Here is a 23,191-nt window from a genome sequence, read left to right as displayed (position 1 = left end):
ATTAATCCAATATTCTCATTGTTGTACCTTCTTATAGTATATTTAGAAAAATTTAAATTACCAATATTCAATAAAATTGAATCAATATTTTTAGGCAGATATATGGGGAAATCAGTAATAAAAGATTGTTTACTATATGTCTGGTACTCATTAAATACTTTAGTGGCATTTCACTTATTTAATGAATTAGTTCTTAAATAAATATTTAAATTAAGTAGTTAATCATATTTAAATAGTTTAATGACTAACTTTTACTCAAAGATAAGAAGCTGAATTCATTGACTTAATTAATGACTAACTTGCCACACAGCTAGTGGGTGGCAGTCAGTAGTTGAATTTGGATTTTTGTGACCCAAAGACCTTATTCTTAACTGCTGTTTTATTATACTGTGGTTTTTGTGAGATTTTAATAATAGACTTCTAGATTTTAATGATAGATCTCTTTCATTGTCTGACTCTTATGTTTGCATTCAAATAAACTTATATTGTTAAAAATGTCATCAGTACTGGGTGTGGTGGCTCACACCTGTAATCCCAGCACTTTGGGAGATCGAGGTGGGTGGATCACGAGATCAGGAGATCAAGACCAGCCTGGCCAACGTGGTAAAACCCCATCTCTACTAAAAATACAAAAATTAGCTGGATGTGGTGGCATGCACCTGTAGTCCCAGCTACTCAGGAGGCTGAGGCAGGAGAATCTCTGAAACCTGGGAGGTGGAGGTTGCTGTGAGCTGAGATTACACCACTGTACTCCAGTCTGGCAACAGAGCAAGACTCCATCTCAAAAACAAAACAAAACAAAAATGTCATCAACAGTTGAGAAATAACTGGCCTTAAATTTCTAAGCCTATCAATTTATGCAGATGTGTATTTAACATTTATATACTGTTTGTTATCTAGTATTGAAGCTGCTTCTGGTGGTAAAGCTGAAGTTATCACTTGTGATGTACTCTTGGTTTGCATTGGCCGACGACCCTTTACTAAGAATTTGGGACTAGAAGAGCTGGGAATTGAACTAGATCCCAGAGGTAGAATTCCAGTTAATACCAGATTTCAAACTAAAATTCCAAAGTAAGTTGGATAATTGTCTGCGTTTTCAGTAATTTTAAAATTTATTTCAAACAGTATTTTGAAAAGTAAGATTTTTATGCTTAAAATATGTATTGGCTTTGGGGAAGAGTAGTAAACTTACAAAATGTAAAATAAAAAAGAACTGAATTTTACTCAGAGCCGAATTCATAGATTTTTGAAGAGCTGCATTTGATATATTTTTTGGTGACTTATTTACTGGAAACTTCTGTTACCATGATGTAACTGAAGATAAGTAGCTGTGATTTCAGAAATTCATTGTGTTTCTTTTGATTTCTATGGTAGTATCTATGCCATTGGTGATGTAGTTGCTGGTCCAATGCTGGCTCACAAAGCAGAGGATGAAGGCATTATCTGTGTGGAAGGAATGGCTGGTGGTGCTGTGCACATTGACTACAATTGTGTGCCATCAGTGATTTACACACACCCTGAAGTTGCTTGGGTTGGCAAATCAGAAGAGCAGTTGAAAGAAGAGGTAAGTCTGAACATGGGTGGTTTTACGCCAATGTGTGAGTTGTGCCAGTGACACTGGTGGTTGAGAAATAGCATTTTATCATTATGCTAATATATTTAACAGCTGTGAAATATAGTTTAGCTTATATATTTTTTCCCTTGTTAGCATTATAAAGAGATCATTCGCAGATTTATCAGCAGTAATTGAGGGGAGGAGAAGTTGCTTATATTAAAAAACTAGTAATTCCAGATTTTTTATCTTTGGCTTTGAAATATAACCAGATGGACAGACATTTGTATTTGCTTGCATTTGTGCCCAAGATATATTTCATTAACCAGTCTTTTGGTCTTTCCTTCTATGTGCTTTGCGAACAATTGCCTTCTTGGGATTTATTTTCTGAACAAATGGTAGATGATGTTACTAATTGGAATGAACTTTTCTGGCACTTACGTAGATTCTTTTTTTCTGACTGTCACACAGGGTATTGAGTACAAAGTTGGGAAATTCCCATTTGCTGCTAACAGCAGAGCTAAGACAAATGCTGACACAGATGGCATGGTGAAGATCCTTGGGCAGAAATCGACAGACAGAGTACTGGGAGCACATATTCTTGGACCAGTGAGTATTATAAAACCAGAGAAATCCTATTAAGATTTCTAGAAAGCATCACTGTTTATTAATTATAAACCACCTGGTGTTACTCTGAGGCTGCTCATTTCCAGCAAAACTTTGAATATGGCTCTCTGTACATCATTTCTAGAAGAATACCAGCAGCACTCTCACAGTCTTGCTCACTGTATCATCTACTTTCTGTCCTGCAGCCAAGATTCTCTCTTTAAAACATGTATCAGATTATGCCCCTGAAAGTCTTCCAGTGGTGCTTTTCAACTTCAGATTGTTACATCCAGGGCCTCACTGAATCTGTTTGTGCCTACTTTTCTGACCTCTTCTTTTTCTGCTCTCCTTTACTTATTAATTCCATGTCACATGGGCCTTCTGTCATTTTCACAACAGGCCAGATGTTTGCATTTTAGGGCCTTTGTGCTTAAGGTACCCTCTGCTTAGACTGTTCTGCCTCCAGATCTTTGAATGGCTGGCTCCTTATTGTTCAGGTCTCAGCTCAAATGTTACCTCCTAAGGGAAGTCTTTCCTACCACTGAGCCTAAGTATATATCTTTCTTATAGATATCTCTTGTATCTGATGTAACAATAATGAGAATAGAATATTTGAGTGCTGTGTCACTTTAGTATACATTTTGTTATTTTTACATCAGCTTTGTGACATAGGTGCTGTTATTTTTGAGGTGAAGAAACTGAATGAAGCACACAGAACCAATGAATGGTTAAGGTAGTAAATGGTAGATATGAATTGAAGGCCCTTTGGCTTCAGAGCCCAAGCTCTTCAGTGTCGCCTTTTCTGTTAAGCTTTTCCTGACTTTTCTTCAGCTGATAGACAGATTTAAGGCGTTTTTAAGATCTAAAAGCTTCCTCTGTTAACCATTGCTATCCTATTAGCATGCAGTTTTTACCATGGTAGCAAATTTACTTGGCTTGTTATTTTAAAGGGTGCCGGAGAAATGGTAAATGAAGCTGCTCTTGCTTTGGAATATGGAGCATCCTGTGAAGATATAGCTAGAGTCTGTCATGCACATCCGGTAATTATTAACAACATATAGAATTGATGGTTGCCTAAATTTTCTTCTGGCCCACAAATATTTGTTTTTTAATTCTAAATTTCTTCCCTTGCAGACCTTATCAGAAGCTTTTAGAGAAGCAAATCTTGCTGCATCATTTGGCAAATCAATCAACTTTTGAATTAGAAGATTATATATTTTTTTTCTGAAATTTCCTGGGAGCTTTTGTAGAAGTCACATTCCTGAACAGGATGTTCTCACAGCTCCAAGAATTTCTAGGACTGAATTATGAAACTTTTGGAAGGTATTTAATAGGTTTGGACAGAATGGAATACTCTTATATCTATATTTTACATAAATTTAGTATTTTGTTTCAGTGCACTAATATGTAAGACAAAAAGCTACTTACTGTAGCATCCTGGAATATCTCCGTCAACTCATATTTTCATGCTGTTCATGAAAGATTCAATGCCACTGAATTTAAATAGCTTTTTCCTCTGATACAGAAAAGTTGAATTTTACATAGATGGAGCTAGAATTTGATATGTGAACAGTTGTGTTTGAAGCAAAGTGATCAAGTTATTTTTAATTTGGTTTTCACATTAGAAACAAGTCAGTCATTCAGATAAGATTCAAATGTCTATAGACCAAACTGATGTAAGTTGGTGGCTTCTCACTTGTTTTATTTAACCCCTGAATTCTTTCAGTTTAGGGGTAGAATTTATGTGTTTAAGAGGTTTTTAAGGTTCCATTGTTGTCTACAACTCTGAAGGGTAATTATATAGTTATCCAAATTAGGAGAGTCTATTTACGGAACTCAGATACGCGGGGATTCAAATGTATTACAGTGGGGAATGAAGATACTGAAATAAACATCTTAAATATTCATTTACTGGTTATTATGAGTACATGTTGAGATGGTCGTAGTTTTTTTTACGACTACCTCTAGTGTATATTCTTATTTATTTAGTAGGCCTGAATGCATCTTTATTTTCATGTTATAGGACAATATTAAGGCATTTTAAAGGTCATTATCCTTTCATCTATTTTAGAGACACCTACTAAATGTTTAATATTTACTTTTGAAGAAGTATAACATAAGGGAGTCTTTAATCTGTGTTTTCCTTGACTGGGTAAATGACTGTTTAAAGAGTGGTATAAAATTGGATGTGTGGTGTTTAAAATGACCATGTCCTAAGGAAACTTAAGTAACAAAGTACTAAATGCTAAGTAGGCTTTTGCATATTAAAACTAAATTTAAGAATAATTCAGATTAAGTAGTTCTGAAATTTGGTATAGATAGCATAGATTGTCTCATGCTCATTATGAGTGATATAATGACCCTGGATTCTGTTACATACTTCTAAAGAAAATTGATAGTTGTCTAACTTGGCTGAACACCAACTCCAAACTCTGTCTTCTTTGTAGGTGGCAGCAGCTGAAATCTCTTCTCAGTTGTTTTAGCTTTACCTATGCTGCTGGAAGTCTTTCCCATGCAAGTGTGTAGTTCAGGGGTCAACCAGAGTTTGGGCAGAAGTCTGCCCCTTCTGTGCCTCCTGTTTTTTTGGGGTTTCCCCTTCATGTTCCAGCTGTTGTGGTTGCCCCATATTCTGCCCTCTGATCCTTAACCAATAAAACTTGGCTTGTTTCCCCCTCAAGTGAGAACCTATTAAAAATGAGACATTGAGCCAGTGCTGTTCACTTTTTAAGTGCCAGCTCCCCTCTACTTTCTACCTGTTTGTAGTTGTTTCCAGTGCCTTTAGTTTTTCCTAAAATATGTTTGTTCAGAGTTTGCAGTTGCGATCAGCAGGAGGGTTGGTCTGATATCTGTGTGCTACTTTGGCATTATTGGAAGTGAACTCTGCATCTTTTTAAAAATTTGAAATCCCAGTATCATATGAAGTGCTGTTAATGTAAATATCAACATATCCCTTACTCAGGGGAAAAAAAGTTTTTATTTAGGGAATAGTGAAATATAATTTAATATGGAATCCTAGCTGTAGAGACACAAAACAGTTAAATCCATCTTTAAGTGTTTACATTCAGTATGAGAATGCAAATATATCTGGGTGGGGAATAAAGTCCTAAGAATAAAACAAGTTTTTTCAGTTACTGTTACCTACTAAGCTCTCAATATTTTCATAGCTTGTGAAGAGTGAGATTAATTATCCACTTCATTGAACTGATTAAAATAAATTCAACCGGCTGGGAGCAGTGGCTCACTCCTGTAATCCCAGCACTTTGGGAGGTCAAGGTGGGCGGATCACCTGCGGTCAGGAGTTTGAGACCAACCTGGCCAACGTGGTAAAACCCCATCTCTACTAATTAAATATAAAAATTAGCCAGGTGTGGTGGCAGGCCCCTGTAATCCCAGATACTAAGGAGGCTGAGGCAGAGAATCACTTGAACCCAAGAGGCGAAGGTTGCAGTGAACTGAGATCATGCCACTGCACTCTAGCCTGGCGACAGAGCGAGACTCTGTCTCAAAAAAAAAAAAAAAAAAAAGTAATTTCAAAGTGAGATCTTTAATTGTTTAGCTGAAAAGGAATGGAGAGTTTCTACTGTGTTAAGTAAAATACTTACATAATTGCTGTAGTAGATGATGAGATATGACAATTTTGCTAGTTATTAGGATCTTTTTTTTAAATTAAGTTCTGGGGTACATGTGCAGAACATGCAGATTACATAGGTATACACGTGCCATGGTGGTTTGCTGCACCCATCAACCCATCATCTACACTAGGTATTTCTCCTAATGCTCTCCCTCCCCCACCCCCACCGGTGTCCATGTATTTTCGTTGTTCAGCTCCCACTTACAAGTGAGAACATGCGGTGTTTGGTTTTCTGTTTTTGTGTTAGTTTGCTTAGAATGATGGTTTCCAACTTCATCCATGTCCCTGCAAAGGACGTGAACTCATCCTTTATTATGGCTGCATAGTATTCCATGGTGTATATGTGCCACATTTTCTTTATCCAGTCTGTCACTGATAGCATTTGGGTTGGTTCCAAGTCTTTGTTATTGTGAACAGTGCCTCGATACACATATGTGTGCATGGGTCTTTATAGTAGAATGATTTATAATCCTTCATGTATATACCCAGTAATAGCATTGGTGTGTCAAATGGTATTTCTAGTTCTAGATCCTTGAGGAATTGCCACACTGTCTTCCACAATGGTTGAGCTAATTTACACTGTCACCAACAGTGTAAAAGCATTCCTATTTCTCCACAGCCTCTCCAGCATCTGTTGTTTGCTGACTTTTTAATGATCATCATTCTGACTGGCATGAGATGGTATCTTATTGTGGTTTTGATTTGCATTTCTCTAATAACTGGTGATGATGATGAGCTTTTTTTCATGTTTGTTGACTGCATAAATGTCTTCTTTTGAGAAGTGTCTGTTCATACCCTTCGCCAGTTTTTTGATAGGGTTGAAGTTCTTTGCAAAAATTTTCTCCCATTCTGTAGGTTGCCTGTTCACTCTGATGATAGTTTCTTTTGCTGTGCAGAAGCTCTTTAATTAGATCCCACTTGTCAGTTTTGGCTTTTGTTGCCATTGCTTTTGGTGTTTTAGTCATGAAGTCTTTGCCCATGCCTATGTCCTGAATGGTGTTGCCTAGGTTTTATTCTAGGGTTTTCATGGTTTTAGGTCTTAGGTTTAAGTCTTTAATCCATCTTGAGTTAATTTTGTATAAGGTATAAGGAAGGGATCCAGTTTCAGCTTTCTGCATATGGCTAGCCAGTTTTCCCAACACCATTTATTAAATAGGGAATCCTTTCCCCATTGCTTCTGTCAGGTTTGTCAAAGATCAGATGGTTGTAGATGTGTGGTATTATTTCTGAGACTTCTGTTCTGTTCCAGTGGTCTGTAGATCTGTTTTGGTACCAGTACCATAAAAGTGACAAATTACTGTTTTGGGCCAGAGGAAAGTTACTGACTTACAGCTGTTTACATAACTTTTGTCCAGGCCCAGCTTCAGATGCAGCTGTGTTGGATGTGTGGGTGGTTGTTAAGCAGTCCACAGAATAGTCTTGCTCTAAGAGTGTGTGAAAAAAACACATAGGGGCTGGCCTTTTATACGGCTAGTTAGGCAATAAAGTTGACATGGGCCTGGCAATTACTTCCTTAGATTAGTTGCAAAATCACACAAAATACAATACAAAAGCTGAGAAATTAGGGCATCATTCTGTGCTCTGTAGTAGCATTGCTCAATTGGCAAGAGCAGTATCCATACATTCTGGCCTGATTTAATTGAAACCTTCCCCTTAGTAACCCTGGTCCTTTTCTAGGCAGTAATGATTATAAGCCCTAGTTCATCCTGCTGATTTTCTCATTCCTCGAGCAAGGAATACTTAGAGGAGTTTTGATGGTTGGAGCAACTCAGCAACCATTGAAACAGTGATGGTAGCATAGATATTTGTCCTCCTTAACCTCAACCTGGGAATCCCACTGGGGGAATCCCACTGGGAAGGTGATTGGGGGGAGGGGAGTCAAGGGTGTGGAGTTTTGGAGGATGTTTACCTGTCTGATAAATATAATAGCTTGTTTATAGACAACAAATTAGGGTCTTCATGGAGGCAGTAAACTTGTTTATAAATCCAAGTTTACAGTGAAAATAACATTCTTTGCTAAAGGGATTCATCAACAATCAGTAAAAGTAACAAGTACACCAAAATATATATACAAAAGCACTGTACTTTATTTAACTCCATACAAAATGTGATTAAAAACATTAAATAGGTGATGAGTTTTATTTTGAAGATCATTAAGTCAGTTTTTAAAATGTAGCTGTTTTACCTTGGTCACTTCAGCCGTTTTATATTCTCCTTTGTTACAAGCACGTGCTATAAACAGCAACTTTCTGGCTTATATCCTTAAGGAGTGAACGGACTTCTCCTTCCAGTCTTGCTAATTCTTGAGCTTTATCTTCTAAGTATTTTTGATTGTCTTCATATTTTCTTTCTAAATCTGGGGATATATATATAAAGTCTGAGCAATTTATACTATGATGATCTCAAGACAAAGTGAATAGATTTTTCACTTTGAAATAAACTATTGATGCCTTAAATTTAAAATAATTAAAAACAAGACCCACCTTTGAGCAGTTGCAGCTTGCTGTTTGCTTGAGCTAAAAGAGTTTTTGCTTCATTTTGTAGCATTTCAGCTTTCCTTCTGGCATCAGCTGACTCCTCAGTTTTTTTGGCAATTAAGTTTTCTACTTTTTTATATTTTTCATCAAGTTCACCATCTAAAGTCTGTAGTTCCACATTTAGACAGAAAGAAGTGGTAATGTTAGTGTCAGTTTAAGAGCAATAGTATAATCATGGCATGCATTCTGGATATTCAGGCTTTATTAAGTTATTCACTGGTAATTTAAAATTTTATCTTCAAATGCAAAATAGACATGATTTTAAAGAACATTTTAAAGAACATTTCAAAAAATTCTGGAGTTGCAGCAGGTCCATAGGGCTAAGTCCTCATTCTCTTATTACTTTTCTATAGAAAATTGTAGCACAATTGTATTGTGAATTACATAGAGAAGTGCAGCTTTTTCAAAAGTAAATTAGATATTAGAGAAGCCCATATTGAAATGGAGGCCCTTTGGATCTTGACTAAATTAGGATTTGTGAAGACTTGCTTATAAGGAAATCAGAGGAAAAAAATTAAAAGATATAGGAAGGAAAGGTGAGATTGTAGCATATGCAAGAAGTGAGTGAGGAGAAGAGAAATGGGGTGTGGGGTTGGAATGCAAATTATTCTTTTTAGAAACTGTTCAAATAACCATTTATGGAAATTTCATTTCAAGAGGTTTTGTTTCTTTCTATTGTGATAAAATGTCATTAAGCAAAATGTCCTGAAGCAGAGTACTTGAGAAATTTGTGCCCTCAGTACTGCAGGAAACCACACAAACCACAATAGAAAAGACAACTGTCTAATACTGTGGCAGTGAATTTTTCTCATTGTTTTGTTCTCTTCCCCAACCTAGAGAGAGGTAGTGAGGTTACTCTTATGTAATGCCTGAAAAGCTACAGTAACTTCCAGGAAAATTTTTGAATAGTAGGGAGTTATATACTGAAATTAGGTCTGTAAATGCAGGCGTCCCCAGCCCCCAGGCCTATGGACCAGTTAGGAAACCGGGTGGGCAGGCAAGTGTTACTGCCTGAGCTCCAGCTTTTGTTAGATCAGTGGTGACATCAGATTCTCACAGGAGTACGAACCCTATTGGGAACTCTGCATGCAAGGGATCTGGGTTGCGCACTCCTTATGAAATCTAATGCCTGATCTGAGCTGGAACAGTTTCATCCTGAAACCATCCCTACCCCCCAGTCTGTGGAAAAATTGTCTTCCAGAAAACTGGTCCTTGGTGCCAAAAAAGTTGGGGACTAGTCATTTAATGCTTTTAAGCCCCACCCCGCCACCACCAAGTTTTTAAAGCATTAGAAACTGAACATGTGTTTCAGTTATTACATGGCTTCTGATTAAACATTTGGGTTGTGTGAGTTTTTCTCTGCAAAATACAGTGCCTTCCAATGAGAGGTGAGGGGTTGTTAATCCAAAATGTGTCTCAAAGAGATAAGATTTGGTTTCCTACTATCTGTTCCAACCTGCTTTTAAAATATTCTCAAATGGCCTGATAATTACTCTATGCCATGAAGAATTTAATTGACTACAGCAGAGAAATACAAGTTCAATATGCCTGGTTTTTGTCAGTATAGTTTTTTTTTTTTTAAAAAAAGCCTGTTTCAAGACTTCTACCCCTAAGTTAATTGCATTCTTCTAAACTCTTGTCCAAGTTTGGATTTGAGGGCATGATAATAAGTATCATACTTATTAGATACTTCCATATTCATTCCCATTGTTTTCCATCCACACTTCTAAAGACTGCTGTTGCAAAACAGGTCATTTGATGTTTCTGATGAATTCTGTTTCTGTTAGGTCCATGTCCCTTACTCTAAGGCAGGCAAGGAGGAGACTGGTGGCTCCTTTAACAGCATAGCTCTGAAATTACAAAGATTTACGTACCTTCTTAACATCATCTGCGCTTTGCTTCACAGTATATACTACTTTTTCAATATATTCTGCCTCCCCAGAGTTTTGGGCAGCTTTCCGCTTAAGTTCTTCCACATTCCTCTCTAACTCGCTGATGCGCTGGGACGCGTTGAACAAGGTTTCCTCAGAAGCTGCTGTTTCAGACTCAATCTAAAAGTATGTCAATTTTCCAGCAAGCCATTAGTTTAAGAAATTGAATTACTATGAGTACAAGTTTGGAGGAAGATTTAAGTCTGCTGTGCCATTTTGCTCTAGACCAAAAGAAGTAATTACTAAAAAGAATATTTCAGGAAAAGTTACATGAAGTATCTGACTTTAGTCTTTGCTACATTTCATATATTGACTTCATTCTTTTGGTACTTCTGATGATCTGAGATGGATGTAAAGTTTTTTCTGACAGTAAAACACAAAAAACAAAAAAGAAACCCACCCCCCAAGGAACATGATGTGTTGAGGAAAGCATTTTAAGGACACCTGCAGACTTTGGCTAAAGAACATTCACAAATAAGCAGCTGTGCGAAGAGGGGTTTCCACATAAATTTCCAACTTAATGTGAGTGGGAAAATAAATGTTAAACTCTAGTAGTGGAGATTTCAGCTAATGACTGAAGAAATGGAGACTAGGGATGTTCTTTGAATTTCTATAGAATTGTGAGACGATGTATGGTCTGGGAACATTACAGCTGTAAACTCTAAATACTCAGTTATTTAGGGAAAAAAAATATCCGGGCAACTGGTGAGGATCCACATCTGATCTCCTTTCAAAGTAGAATCAATCAGCATTGACTTTTAAAAGCTAGCCAAAGTAAGCAGGTGAGCCCACAACAAAAGAATCAGTTTCACTAAGCACTCAATTTTTCTTTAAAATGATCTTCAAGGATGGGTCTAATTACATAGAATTAACTGAATAACAATACTGTTATAATGAAGTTAATGGGGTCAGTATAGACATAGGCTAAAATTTGTAAATATTTCAAACCTAAGGACCCTTTAATTAGAATAACATTCTTTGAGTCAATTGCTTCTGATAAGCTTTCATGAACATAGTTCAGTTAGAGGTTCTCTGTTTCTGATTGTTACTAACCTAAAACACTTCCTGTCCCCCAGGGCCCCTGAAAAACAGAACCCCAGTTATTAACTTGCATCATCAAGCCACATATCTCACCTATAATTCAATATTTTCTAATTTGCTTTTCAGAGCAGTTTTTTTTCAAGAAACAAGGTCTTGCTCTACTTCCCAGGCTGGAGTGCAGTGACTGTTTACAGGCATGATCATAGTGCACTATAGTCTCAAATTCATGGCCTTAAGTGATCCTCTCACCTCTGCCTCCCAAGTGGCTGGGACTACAGGCACACACCACTGCACTTGGCTTTCAAAACAATAATTTCTGTAGTCACTGACATAATATTCACTAAAATATTAACAGCAAACTGAGAAAATGGAAAAACCTAGAGATCGAAAACATCAAAATATTTATAAGTCTGGTGGGAAAACATAATTTTTCTAAATTTGAACCAATAGCCTGAAGAAAAAGCCTTATTGATACTCAAAATTTAAGGAGGAAAATGGGCAGAATTATTGATCTTCATTTAACTGACAGCAATAAAATAAGGGAAGACAGGTTTTTACCAACTAATGGTAAGAAAAGCATGTTGAAAATTCATCTTCCCAGGTTTTAAACACATGGAGGACTGGCCTGAGAAGGCTGACAGTGCTGGGTATGGGAGCATCTAATTTCAAAGTATATTCTGAGAACATGTATACGGATTAGATAACTCATCAATTTTCTTCATTTTTTAAAAATTCATAAAGTTGGAAGGAAAAAATTAACTTTTTGAGAAAAGAATTTAATGGAATTATGTTTGCATTACTTCTTTTAAGAGATAAAGAGGATTTTTAGAGCAAAGTGCTAGATCCCTATGAAAAAGTATTCCTTATAAAAAAACATTAAGTTTTCCATGCATTCTGAACAGAATAGATATAGATTGTTTAGCTATAAGCGCTCTATTAGGTTCCTCTAGAATTGGGTATTGAAAGCAGACTGTTCTCCAGTAGTTTCTAAAACTGCTATATAGTAAAATGTTTGATCACCAAAATCTTGAGACATTGGCCTTAACCATATAAGCTGCTTTTATAACATCAGGACAGTTTTCTAAAACTATTATACTTCATACTACTGAACAGAGTACATGCTGTTTCCTCAATGAATAGGAGTGTTTTTATTTTTTTGAGACAGAGTCTCTGTTGCCCAGACTGGAGTGTAGTGGTGTGATCTCAGCTCAAATGAAAACCTATCTCCACTTATTTTTAGCATCCATGCTAATGGAGTAGTTTAGATTTATTACAATTAAAGGAATCCTTTAATGTTGAGTTGTAAGAATTTTTGTTCATAGATAACAAATGTACTTTTGTGGTAAAAGTGTATATGTAGCTGTTTTCCCATATATGTAATGATTGTGTATGCTTACCGAAGTTAGCAGGTTCTGAGTTCCTTGAATGTCTTCATCTGCTTGTTTAATTGCCTTCTCTGCTGCGACCTGGGCCTTTTCTGCTTCTTCCAGAGCTTCCTTTACCATATCTGCAGTGACTTTAACATCTGTTGCACTTTTGCTGAGTAAAATAATGAGACAGTATATTGTTGTTGAACATGAAAAAAGTACTCTCAGTGTTCTTTTCTTTAAAGAATAGCCTTCCTGAAATGACCCAGAGAGACTCGCATAGGTCCTTCTTAGAAGTTTCACTGCTTGGCCAGGCGCGGTGGCTCAAGCCTGTAATCCCAGCACTTTGGGAAGCCGAGACGGGCAGATCACGAGGTCAGGAGATCGAGACCATCCTGGCTAACATGGTGGAACCCCGTCTCTACTAAAAAATACAAAAAAACTAGCCGGGCAAGGTGGCGGACGCCTGTAGTCCCAGCTACTCAGGAGGCTGAGGCAGGAGAATGGCATGAACCCGGGAGGTGGAGCTTGCAGTGAGCTGAGATCCAGCCACTGCACTCCAGCCTGGGCGACAGAGCAAGACTCTGTCTCAAAAAAAAAAAAAAAAAAAAGAAGTTTCACTGGTTAAAGAGATACTTTTTACTCCATGATAGATACACAAAATAAGCCCCTTAGATGCCATGTCTTTAGATACCTTGCTTTTTTAGCTTCTTCTAACAACATCTCAGCTCTGGCAATGTCAGCAGCACTCTGCTGTAGAATAACCTCTACTTGAGAAAGGCTTTCAACTCGTTCACGTATATCTTCTGTCAAGTTCTGTAACTGCTGTGGGGTGCTAGGCATTTCCATTTTCAGTACTTCATTAGCAACTGCTTCAATGCTGTCCAAATCAGCACTATCCTCTGTGAAAAGCAAAGATGTCCCCAAAAAGAGGTGAAAAGAATAGATGGTTCATTCATTCAACCACTTACTGGTCATCTATGGACTAGCACGGTGGGGTTACCAAGAGACACTAACTTCCTGTTTAAGAGTTTATAATCTGTCTGGGGTTTTGGGGGGAGATGAGACTACACACACAAAAAAGTAACTGCAGATAATTGAGTACTACTAGAATTTGTTTTAGGCTGGGTAGTGAGGGAAACCTTCGTGGAAGATGAGGAGCTGATTAGATTTTAAGGGGTAATAGAATTTGAAAGAAGAAAGGACAGTTCTAGGTGGGGAGACAGGAAGGGCAGAGCATGTTACGGGAAAGTCTAGCAGAGTGAATCTGAAGATTGTGGAAAACCATAGAGGGCCAGAGCTTAAAGCTGGGAATTAAAGGCAATGATATCTTTTAATTGAGGTTGGACAAATAGCTCAGAAACTTGTGAATGCAGATATAGAGATTTGATATTTCTTACAAATTATCTAGATTCAGGAAATTATAGAAAGGGAGAAAATTATAGACGGAAGAGAACTGGGATAGTGGGTTGTCAATGAAGCCAAGGAGTTTCAAATGTGAAATGTGGAAAATGGTGAAAAAAAAAAAAAAGTTTATTAAGTTAAGCTTCAAATATGTCAGATCCTCATTTACTTTCGAGCTTTATGTTTTAAACTACTGAACATAAAAATGGACCCCAGAGGATTTATTCAAATAAAATATGTACTTGAACGATGGCTTCCATGGGATATTACCAAAATATCCTTAGCAAATACTGTTGACTTCTTATTAGCCATGCCTTTTTTCTTGCTAACAGAATACTGATTTTTTTCAGGCACCTGCCTCTAAGGTAAAATTATCAACTCAGCATTAAGTCTTTATTAGTTTGCCAATTACTGTAATAACATTTCCATTTTCCAGTGACATTTATGCATTGGCATGTGACTTATTTCTGGCCAGTGAGGTTTATAAGGATGACTGCTTAAAGGCTTCTAGGGAAGACTTCCTCCTTTTTAAAAAGATACAAGGAATAGGTGGTCTCTTCTTCCATTATTATTGTTTATCTTTATATGATGTCTGGAACTTTGGCAGCTACCTTGTAACCATGAGGAGCTAGAGGCAAAGCTGATATGCTTAAGATGGTAGAGGAGAAAGATGAAAAGTATGTGGGTCGCAGACCCAAGAAGCTATCCTGCTACTGGATATCTTATTAAGATGGGAGATAATAAACATCCTTTTTGATTAAGTCCCTTTCACTTGAGTTTTCTGTATTTGTAGCCAAAACCATCTTTACTGGTAACGCTTGAACTGTAACTAGCAACACTCTTAACTAACTATAGGTATAATATCCTGTAAATAATAGAATTACAAAGCTTTGGGGGCAATGCCAAAATAACAAACTCCACTTCTTTAAGGTTAGAGATTACTATACATAATCTCTAACAAATTCCAAATTCAGTTTTCACTGTAAATATTTGACTTTTGATTGGCTGAGTATCCCATCAGGTGTGTCTGTATCTGCATAACATTGGAGAAAGTTATTTGATACACATATGTAAGTTTAAGAAGTGGAAACATTTAATATACGGACATTTTTCTTATTTGGAAATGTCAGTACATTGACAGAAATTGATTTTATCTAAAATGTAAACAGAATCACACAGAAACAAATGTCTAAAAGTAAAATGAAAAAATTTCTTACGGGTCAAAAAGTTTCTGATTTGCTTGATTAGATTTCTCAGATCCTCATTGCTCTTGTCCATTTTTTCTTTGGTAGCATTTGTCTTCAACAGAATGTCTTCAGCACTCTGTTTTGCCTCATCTGCCCTCAGTTTTGCTTCAGAGACCTAAATGTGAAGAATAAATTACCCATGGAAGACTTTCATTCTTTCTGAAGGAGACCAGAATATTGGAAATGGCCCAGAAATGATGTTGAGAAACTATGTTACTTGGAATCATGTGTCTGGGAAACAACTTTCTCCCATTCAACAAAGTATTGTATTCTTACAGACTGCAAGTATTCAGTATAGAGATTCCTAAACAGTGTTCTTATATAAATACAACTAGCATTTAAAATTTTTCAAGTTGTTTTTAACGCCTGGCCTATAAAATAGTCCTGAGTCTTTTTCTCAGGCACCCACATAAATATTTAAAAAGTATGTGTCACTTTAGAAGAATAAATGCCCAGTTGCTTAGTATAGAATTTTTGTCGTACAGCTGGATGTATTTATAACCCTGGAGTCAGATAAGTAAGATGGCTATCTCAAATTATCCAGTATAAGATTTAAACATCTTGCACTAAAGCATGTGTTATTCTCCTCTGAGTGAGGAGAAAGCAAATTCTTTATCTGTAAAGAAAATCTCCCCATCTCTTTCTCTGACCTCACAGAAACATGAACTTTCATATTTGATTATGATATGTCCTTTTCATTTCAGTTAGCATTTAAAATTGATTTCTCCCTTTCAGATCCTCTAGTCCACAGCTGAAAGCAAACATACATAACAAAAACTGAGGACATCCACTAAATTACCATCTTGGAGAGCTGTTCCACTTCAGACAGGGCACTCAGGACATCTTGGTCCAAGTCCATGGCTTTCTGCCAGGCATTGTGTGCAACAGTAACCAGACCACCACAGCCAGGCCCCCCACACTTCTTCTCTCCTTCATCAGTTCTGCAGTTTGGCCCGCCACATTCAGTCTCGGAACAGGAGGCCCCTGGGGGTGTTCCACAGGTCTGCAACAAGCCAAGCATCAGGCACAATACTTCAGATAGTGAATCTGCTGCAGCAAAACAGCTGTGTAGGGCCTGGGTGGCCCCAGAGAATGTGTAGGTGGTCCTCAGTAAGGGTGCTTGGAAACAGTGTTTGGGAGACAGAATGGAGAGAGGAGCAAAGAGTTTAGGAATAAACTAACCTGCTTGTTTCCAAGGAAACAATAGAAGTTTACAACTCATCAGTATCTTCTGCCCAAATGAGTTAAAATACTATATGAGCTCTACCCAGGATGCAGACATCGGCTATATCACGTTGAATTCTGCCAGTGCAAGGGCCAAGGAATGCCTTCCTTTTTTTCTAACCAGTTAGATTAAAAGAAAAAAAAAAAAAGCCATTGTGAACCATCTTTGGGGCCAGCACCAGCACCATGTTAACTCCTCCGGTAAATATGGTGACATAAAAGACCTATTACCTAGCCTTTTAGTAACTTCCCATCTTGTTAGGACTGGATCATTCCACATAAAATAGCCAAGAATAGGTCAGATGCAGTCATTATTGAAAGAAAGTAGACAAAGGAGAGACTGCAGAGGAATGCTATAGTTGTAGCTGAAGGAGGATTTGTTGGCTGGTGGGATTTGAGCAGGGGAAATGGGAAAACATTCCACATGTTAAAGAAAACAGTACAAAGGAACAAAGGTAGATGAAGCATTTCCAAATTACCACCCCCCACCACTGCCATCACACATGCATAGAGTCCTCCTTTCTTACCTACCAGAACCTCTCAAAGATCACCACTTGGTCATGGCATACAAATGCAGATTGATAAATTACAATACAAGTGTGCTATATGATAGGAAGAAAATTGCATTTAGAGTTGTTTTGTGGAAAAGCTCATACTGAAAAGAATCCAAAGATTTACTGCAGTGAAAAGCAGTTAACAGAATATTCCCAAACAAGACAAGGAAAGTATTGTTTTAAAAAAGTACAAAAAAGCAGTTTTTAAATAAATACAATCAACTCTTTAGCCTAATAATTTTAAGATAATTATAATCCCATTATATCTTAAATTACAACTAAAATAAGTCGTTTATCTGGCTTACAAAAACACAAAAAGCTTCAGAAAATAAAGTGTATTCTGCATGCTATAGAACATGAGTCTTAAGAACAGAAGTGTTGCTTTTTAAAAACCATCTGACAGCACACATAGAAGATCTGTTTTGTTTCAACAGACGGGGCAGACATGGGTGGGGGGTGGGAAACCAGCATGGCTCTAGCTAAATATCCACAAAGATACAGAACTAGAAGTACCTGAAAAACAAAAGGACAAAAGTCTCTCCACACAAGGAAATGGCAGTAAAGAACTTACAGAAAGAATTCTCACAAGATCATTAACAAAGACAAAACACAGTAAGAGAACTGAAGAAGCTGCCAATTCCTAGGTAATTTACCAGGTGGAAAAGCAAGCATAGGGAAGGGCACGCATTTGGAAAGGCCAGAGGAACCCCGAACCCCACCCACCGCCCATGCACCTCCCTGTCGCCCACGGAGATGCCTCCGGTTCAAGACAAAAATCCTTTAGCATGCTTAGCTGCTTCTTGTAGATCACAAAGAACTTGTTTGTGATGACTGATTTTTTGTTTTTAACCACCATATGTAAGGAAGGAATCGATGCTGCAAGGAAAGTTTGAGAGAATTGGCATTTTATGCTTAATAACTTTGTCTCCTGTTAGCTGCAATTTACACATTGCTCTAAGCCTTCATTTTTCTTTTTTCTTCATCTTTTATTTTTCCATTTAATAAATGATAGATTATTTGCCTCCTGTTTGCTATAAAGTTTCAGAAGATAATGAGTATGAAACCTAGCAGGCATCAATAAACACTGTCTTATATTGTGACCAATTTTGTCTATTCAGAGAAAGGGAGGATGAGAGGAGGGAGGAACCATCACTAAGACAAAGCTGTAATGCAGTTTGAACTCTTCTGTGCATATGTACCTTCCATCTTTAACTTTCTCTGTGTCTCTGGGCTAAGAGAACACAAACCTTTGTCTATAAAAAATACCCTCCAAATTATCTCAGATAGGTATCCTTCCTTGAAAAAACAGGAAGGAAGAGGAAGAAACGGGCTCAGTTAGGCTTTTTGGGGCCTTCTGCCTGATTTTCATTAAACTCACAACTCAATTTCATTTGGCTCCAGAGTTACTTTTTAAAACTTTCTGGGAAATGAATCTACTTTCCAGGCTGGTTTCAGGGTTAATCTTCACCAGGTAAAGTTACTGGAACAAAGGAACATAATAGCTAATACCCATGAAAAAATTCTTTTGCTCCCTTTAATTTTTAACGGAAGCCCCTTCTAGAATGATTCTGATTTCCTACACTGAGATGGGTTTTATATTTCAAATCAGAACAAACTAAAAAAGGAGTGTCCAAGCTGGGTATGGTGACACATGCCTGTCATCACAGCTCCTCAGGAGGGTGAGGTGGGAGGATTGCTTCAGCCTAGGAGTTTGAGGTCAGCCTGGGCAACATAGGGAGACTCCATCTCTTAAAGAAAAAAAGGGGGGTGGGGGTGGGCAGGGGTGTTAGCCTGTAATCCCAGCACTTTGGGAGGCTGAGGTGGGAGGATTGTTGGAGACCAGGAGTTCAAGACTAACCTGAGCAATGTAGTGAGACTCTGTCTCTACTTGGGAAAAAAAAATATTAAAGAAATGTTCACAGTGTAAAAAGAATCAAGTTTCAGTGAGATGTCACTGAGTAGCTAAAACAGAATGGGAGAACAGTCACGATTCATTCTTTAGTTGAGGACCAGAGAAACAGAAGAGGGGAGGGCTGGAAACCCATATGCTGCAGTTTTTAATCTTTCTTGGTTACAGATAGCCCATTCCAGGATCCAGAGACCTCAGCCTAGGAGTTTCACTCCTGCTGATTCATTTGCAAACTATTATAATAAAGACAAAGGATAGTGTTTTTTTTTCTCAGCACCATAGCAGTAAGGCCACACCCCCAAACCTTACCATTTCGGCAGCAGCTGAAAGGTCTAGGCTTTGCAGCTTGCCTGCCAGTTCATCAAGGAGGCGAGCCTGCTCCTCTTGTTTTTCCTTGAACTGGGATTCTCGCTCCATCATCATATCTTCTACTCTGTCTCTCATGAGGGCTGACTGTTCCACAGTACTGTTGGGTTCTGTGGTGGAGGCATTCACCCTCTCCTCTGCCTCAAGAGACATCTGGAAATACTTGGTAATGCTATCCAAGGCACCTACAGTAGGAAATGAAATTGCCCACAGTTAACCTCATCATACTAGGCTTCCTCCCCAAGCAGTGGCTATATTTGATGTCTTCAGGTCCTACATTTACTGTAAGATTTTAAAATTCAAGAAAAAATATTTATGAAATACAGTTTTCATGAGCAATGAATATGTTTTGTCCCATTAGCACCTACTCCAGCTCTGGAGTATGGCAAACATCTGGGTGAAAAATGAAAAATTAAGAAAATCATGCAATCTTGTTTCTATTCACAAGCAAACATCCAGTTCTTTGTAAATAGCTGGTGTCAGGCAGCCTGAAGATTATATGACCAGATGACTTTTCTCAATCTTTTATTCAGATCCACTCTAATGACTAATATAGTAGTCCTCCATATTTGTAGATTCCACATAATGTGGATTCAACCAACTGTGGATAGAAAGCATTTGGAAAAAATGGTTGTACCTGTGCTGAATGTGTACAGACTTTTTCTTGCCATTATTTCCTAAACAATAACGTATAACAACTATTTACATAGCATTTACATTCTATTAGGTATTGTAAGTAATCTAGAGATTATTTTAAAGTATACTGGAGGGGAAAAAAAAAAAGTAAAGCTGGGTATAGTGGTTCACCTCTATAATCTCAGCTATTCAGAAGTCTGAGACGGGAGGATCACTTGAGTCCAGGAGTTCAAGATCAGCCTGAGCAGCATAGCAAGAGCCCATTTCTTAAAGAAAGAAAGAAAGAGAAAGAGAGAGAGAGAAAAAGAAAGAAAAGTATATAGGAGGATATGCATGGGTCATATGCAAATACTATGCCATTTTATATAACGGACTTGACCATCTGTGGATTTTGATTTCTGCAGTGGGTCCTGGAACCAGTCCTCATGGATCCCAAGGGATGACGGTATTATATATACAGCATGATGTGTTTTAGCTTTAGTCCAAAAGCAATCATGCATAAAACAGTATGGATAATTGGATAGTATGATGTAACATATTTCTACATTCTTTCACTTTTTGCTGAGGATCCTATATGGTCTATGATATAAATAATGATTTGCAAAAAATTTTTTCTGACCAAGCAGCATTCTTGAATGTGAAAGGATTTGCAGAAGTATTCATACCTTAAGTATTCAAAAGAACCCCCTTCCAAGAAAAGGCCAGGGGATTAAACTACTAACTGGAGGAAAAAAAAAATCAGGAAATGGATACCATTCTGATACAACTATTGCCATTCACTCTGTAAGACCTCTGCTGTGTCCCTTAGGTTCTCTGTGCCCAAGTCTCATATTTGTAAAATGGGGACTTTGATCCTCATTTGTGCCAGAAACTGGATGAGCAAAGTTTTAAAATTTATTAGAAAACAATTTTTTTTCCAAAATTGCTATATTAAAAGGTTAGACATATTGTTAAATTCATTGTCTGGGACTGAGTATATGCACCAAAAAATGCTCACCCCGAATATCTGAGTTTTTGATAAATTCCAGTTGTTCAGCAAGTTCTTTCACAGTGTTGTCTAGGCTTTCCGCTTCTGTCTGTAGAGAATCCAGTTCTTTGGCTGTGCTGTTGCTTTGGGAAGTTGTGTCAGATAATTTCACTTCTACTTGAGCCATCATTTCTGTAACATCTTTAATCAGTTTCCTGTAAAGAGAAAGTTAAGCTTACATAAACCCAAGGGAGGACTTTTACATTTCATATTTTCTACTAGTACTGTATCCATTACTAATTTCAAACCAATTCAGTAATTTGTAACATTTCATCTCTAAGTGCTAGTTTTATTTTCCTTATAAAAGATTGCATTAAATCTGACAATTTTTCTTTGTTCAGACTTAAGAGAAACACAGAAGTACCACTCAGCTGAGTTGTGGCAGACAAGCCATTTAAGGGATTCCAAATTTCCGCTGTAACATGAGCACAGGTCAGAGTGTGGAGTTCCGGCTCCATTCGCAGGCAGCTTCAAGCCCTTACAATCATAAAAACTCAAGACATAAATGATTCTGGTATACAGTTAGGCCTCCCAGCCACCAGCCCAAAACATTCTTCCCTAAGCCTATCTCCTTCAAGATGGAACATGCAGAGAGGAAGCCCTATAGCCCACCACAAAGACGACAGGAGCCAGCTGTATCAGCTTTCATACACTCCTCTCCTCCTTGAGAGGAGCCTCCTCCTTCTACCAACAGCTTTTTTTTTTTTTTTTTTTTTTTTTAAAGAAAACAGCATCTCCCAAGAATGAAATGAGAACATTTAGCTTTCACGATATTTAATTTGGAATCTAAACTGCATTTTGTTCTGTACTTTCAAACCTACAAGGCCGTACTTCTGACATCTATTTGTATATTACTGTGTACATAGGTGTATATGGGCATGTGTGTGCATGTGGGAGTGTGCTCCAGGTGGGTGTGGGTGGAGTTGTATGTGTATCGTAAATAAAGTAATATTTGAGCAGACTTTACCTCTGGGTATTATTGGTTCACCTAATTGAATATAATTGTCTTCTTGGGGATATAATAGTATAAAAAACCAGGAAAATGTAAAGATGCTGAAACGTTGGGAGCCATTAGAAAAATGACATATAAGGCTGAGATAAAACCATAACCCAACTCAAAAAGTAATTAAAGGGATCGTTTAAAATGGTAGATTAAATTACATTTCATGCCTTTTCCCTGAGGATAATATACATAGTTTGTTTTTTCAGTGCTTTGCTTTTATTATTTGACTCACAGAAAGCTTTCATTTCTTCTTAGTTCTCATAAAATGATACAATTTTTTAAAACAAGCAAATCTAACATCATATTTTAAAATAAGGCCACTTTGGTTCCTAAAACATGTATCCTTGGATAGTATGTTGAAAAAAGAGTAATGGAACTAGTTTTCCTGTGATTATTACAATCTGTCTGGTTAAATGAATAGTGAGGGTAGAAACAGAGCTGTTTTGGGAATGTAATCTCTCTTCTGGCAGGCCCTCAAAGGACACCAGATTTTTTCTTCCTCCCAGAGGTGCGTAAGACCCAGGCCAAGAATCATTTCCTAAATGGGCTTGCATTCGGACCACGGCCTGCCAAAACTATGATCTCTGCACATTAGGAGGCTTAGTCTTTTCAGTGAGGTAAAATGCCTCATTAAATGCATTGTCACCCTGCATCAGACATTTCCTAACACTCTGGCCAGCTACATGGTCTTGGGCATAAAACCCGAGGCTTGACATCAAGGTCCAATTACTTTAAATCTAGGTCTAGGAAGGACTTCCTTCAAGTTGCTTGAGCTAATGTCAACTGTCTTCTACTACTCATGTATGGTATGAGATGAAAAGTCCCTCTGGCTTCTTAGAGATGCTGATTAAAGTCTCATCACACACAGAAAATGTTACTGTCATTTCGTAATATAAACACCTCAGTGTGCAGGATTTAACTGTGAAGTGGTCCCCTCAGGCCTGGATGGTGAGTCTGCAGTGAAACCGTAGCATCTAGGGAAGCACAGATGCCTCATACCCTTTCCTGTTTTTGTCCTTTAGCACTTAGGTTTTATTGTGCTGTTTTGGGGGTTCCTTTTTGGCAAAAAATAATTTGGCAAAAGGAATTGGGATGTTTAGGGGCAAGAGAGGGGAGGCTGGGAGAAAGGGTAGAAAAATGATCCTTGAGAAGTTCA

At 37.6% G+C, this 23,191-nt stretch overlaps 2 protein-coding genes across 6 annotated transcripts in view; one reads left to right on the top strand and one right to left on the bottom strand.

Moving 5' to 3' along the window:
* The window catches only part of DLD (dihydrolipoamide dehydrogenase), a 42,991-nt gene extending 26,290 nt beyond the window's left edge, over positions 1-16,701 (top strand). The window contains exons 10-15 of one of the 2 annotated variants that reach the window (XR_004057853.1): positions 901-1,071; positions 1,375-1,564; positions 2,024-2,161; positions 3,109-3,198; positions 3,293-3,481; positions 15,362-16,701. Coding sequence is in view for 1 of the 2 variants with exons in the window: in XM_010382436.2 (XP_010380738.1) it covers positions 901-1,071; positions 1,375-1,564; positions 2,024-2,161; positions 3,109-3,198; positions 3,293-3,358 (655 nt within the window). In the remaining variant the exon portion in view is untranslated. Of the gene's footprint in view, positions 1-900; positions 1,072-1,374; positions 1,565-2,023; positions 2,162-3,108; positions 3,199-3,292; positions 4,271-15,361 lie in introns of those variants that run through there. The other variant, XM_010382436.2, reaches the window with a different exon arrangement.
* LAMB1 (laminin subunit beta 1) overlaps positions 7,859-23,191 on the bottom strand; it is an 85,587-nt gene continuing 70,254 nt past the window's right edge. For 3 of the 4 annotated variants that reach the window (XM_030931854.1, XM_010382437.2, XM_030931855.1), the window contains exons 26-34: positions 21,003-21,187; positions 19,313-19,554; positions 16,116-16,319; positions 15,287-15,431; positions 13,360-13,567; positions 12,696-12,837; positions 10,201-10,377; positions 8,273-8,432; positions 7,859-8,145 (exon numbers count right to left, since the gene is read on the bottom strand). In XM_030931854.1, coding sequence (XP_030787714.1) covers positions 8,009-8,145; positions 8,273-8,432; positions 10,201-10,377; positions 12,696-12,837; positions 13,360-13,567; positions 15,287-15,431; positions 16,116-16,319; positions 19,313-19,554; positions 21,003-21,187 — 1,600 coding nt within the window. In that variant the 3' untranslated portion in view covers positions 7,859-8,008. The remainder of the gene's footprint in view (positions 8,146-8,272; positions 8,433-10,200; positions 10,378-12,695; positions 12,838-13,359; positions 13,568-15,286; positions 15,432-16,115; positions 16,320-19,312; positions 19,555-21,002; positions 21,188-23,191) is intronic. The other variant, XM_030931856.1, reaches the window with a different exon arrangement.

This window comes from Rhinopithecus roxellana, chromosome 6 (genome assembly GCF_007565055.1).
Source record: "Rhinopithecus roxellana isolate Shanxi Qingling chromosome 6, ASM756505v1, whole genome shotgun sequence".
Taxonomy (NCBI): Eukaryota; Metazoa; Chordata; class Mammalia; order Primates; family Cercopithecidae; genus Rhinopithecus; species Rhinopithecus roxellana.
The sequence above is the reverse complement of the archived record's forward strand: the minus strand, read 5'-3'. Positions and strand labels throughout refer to the sequence as shown.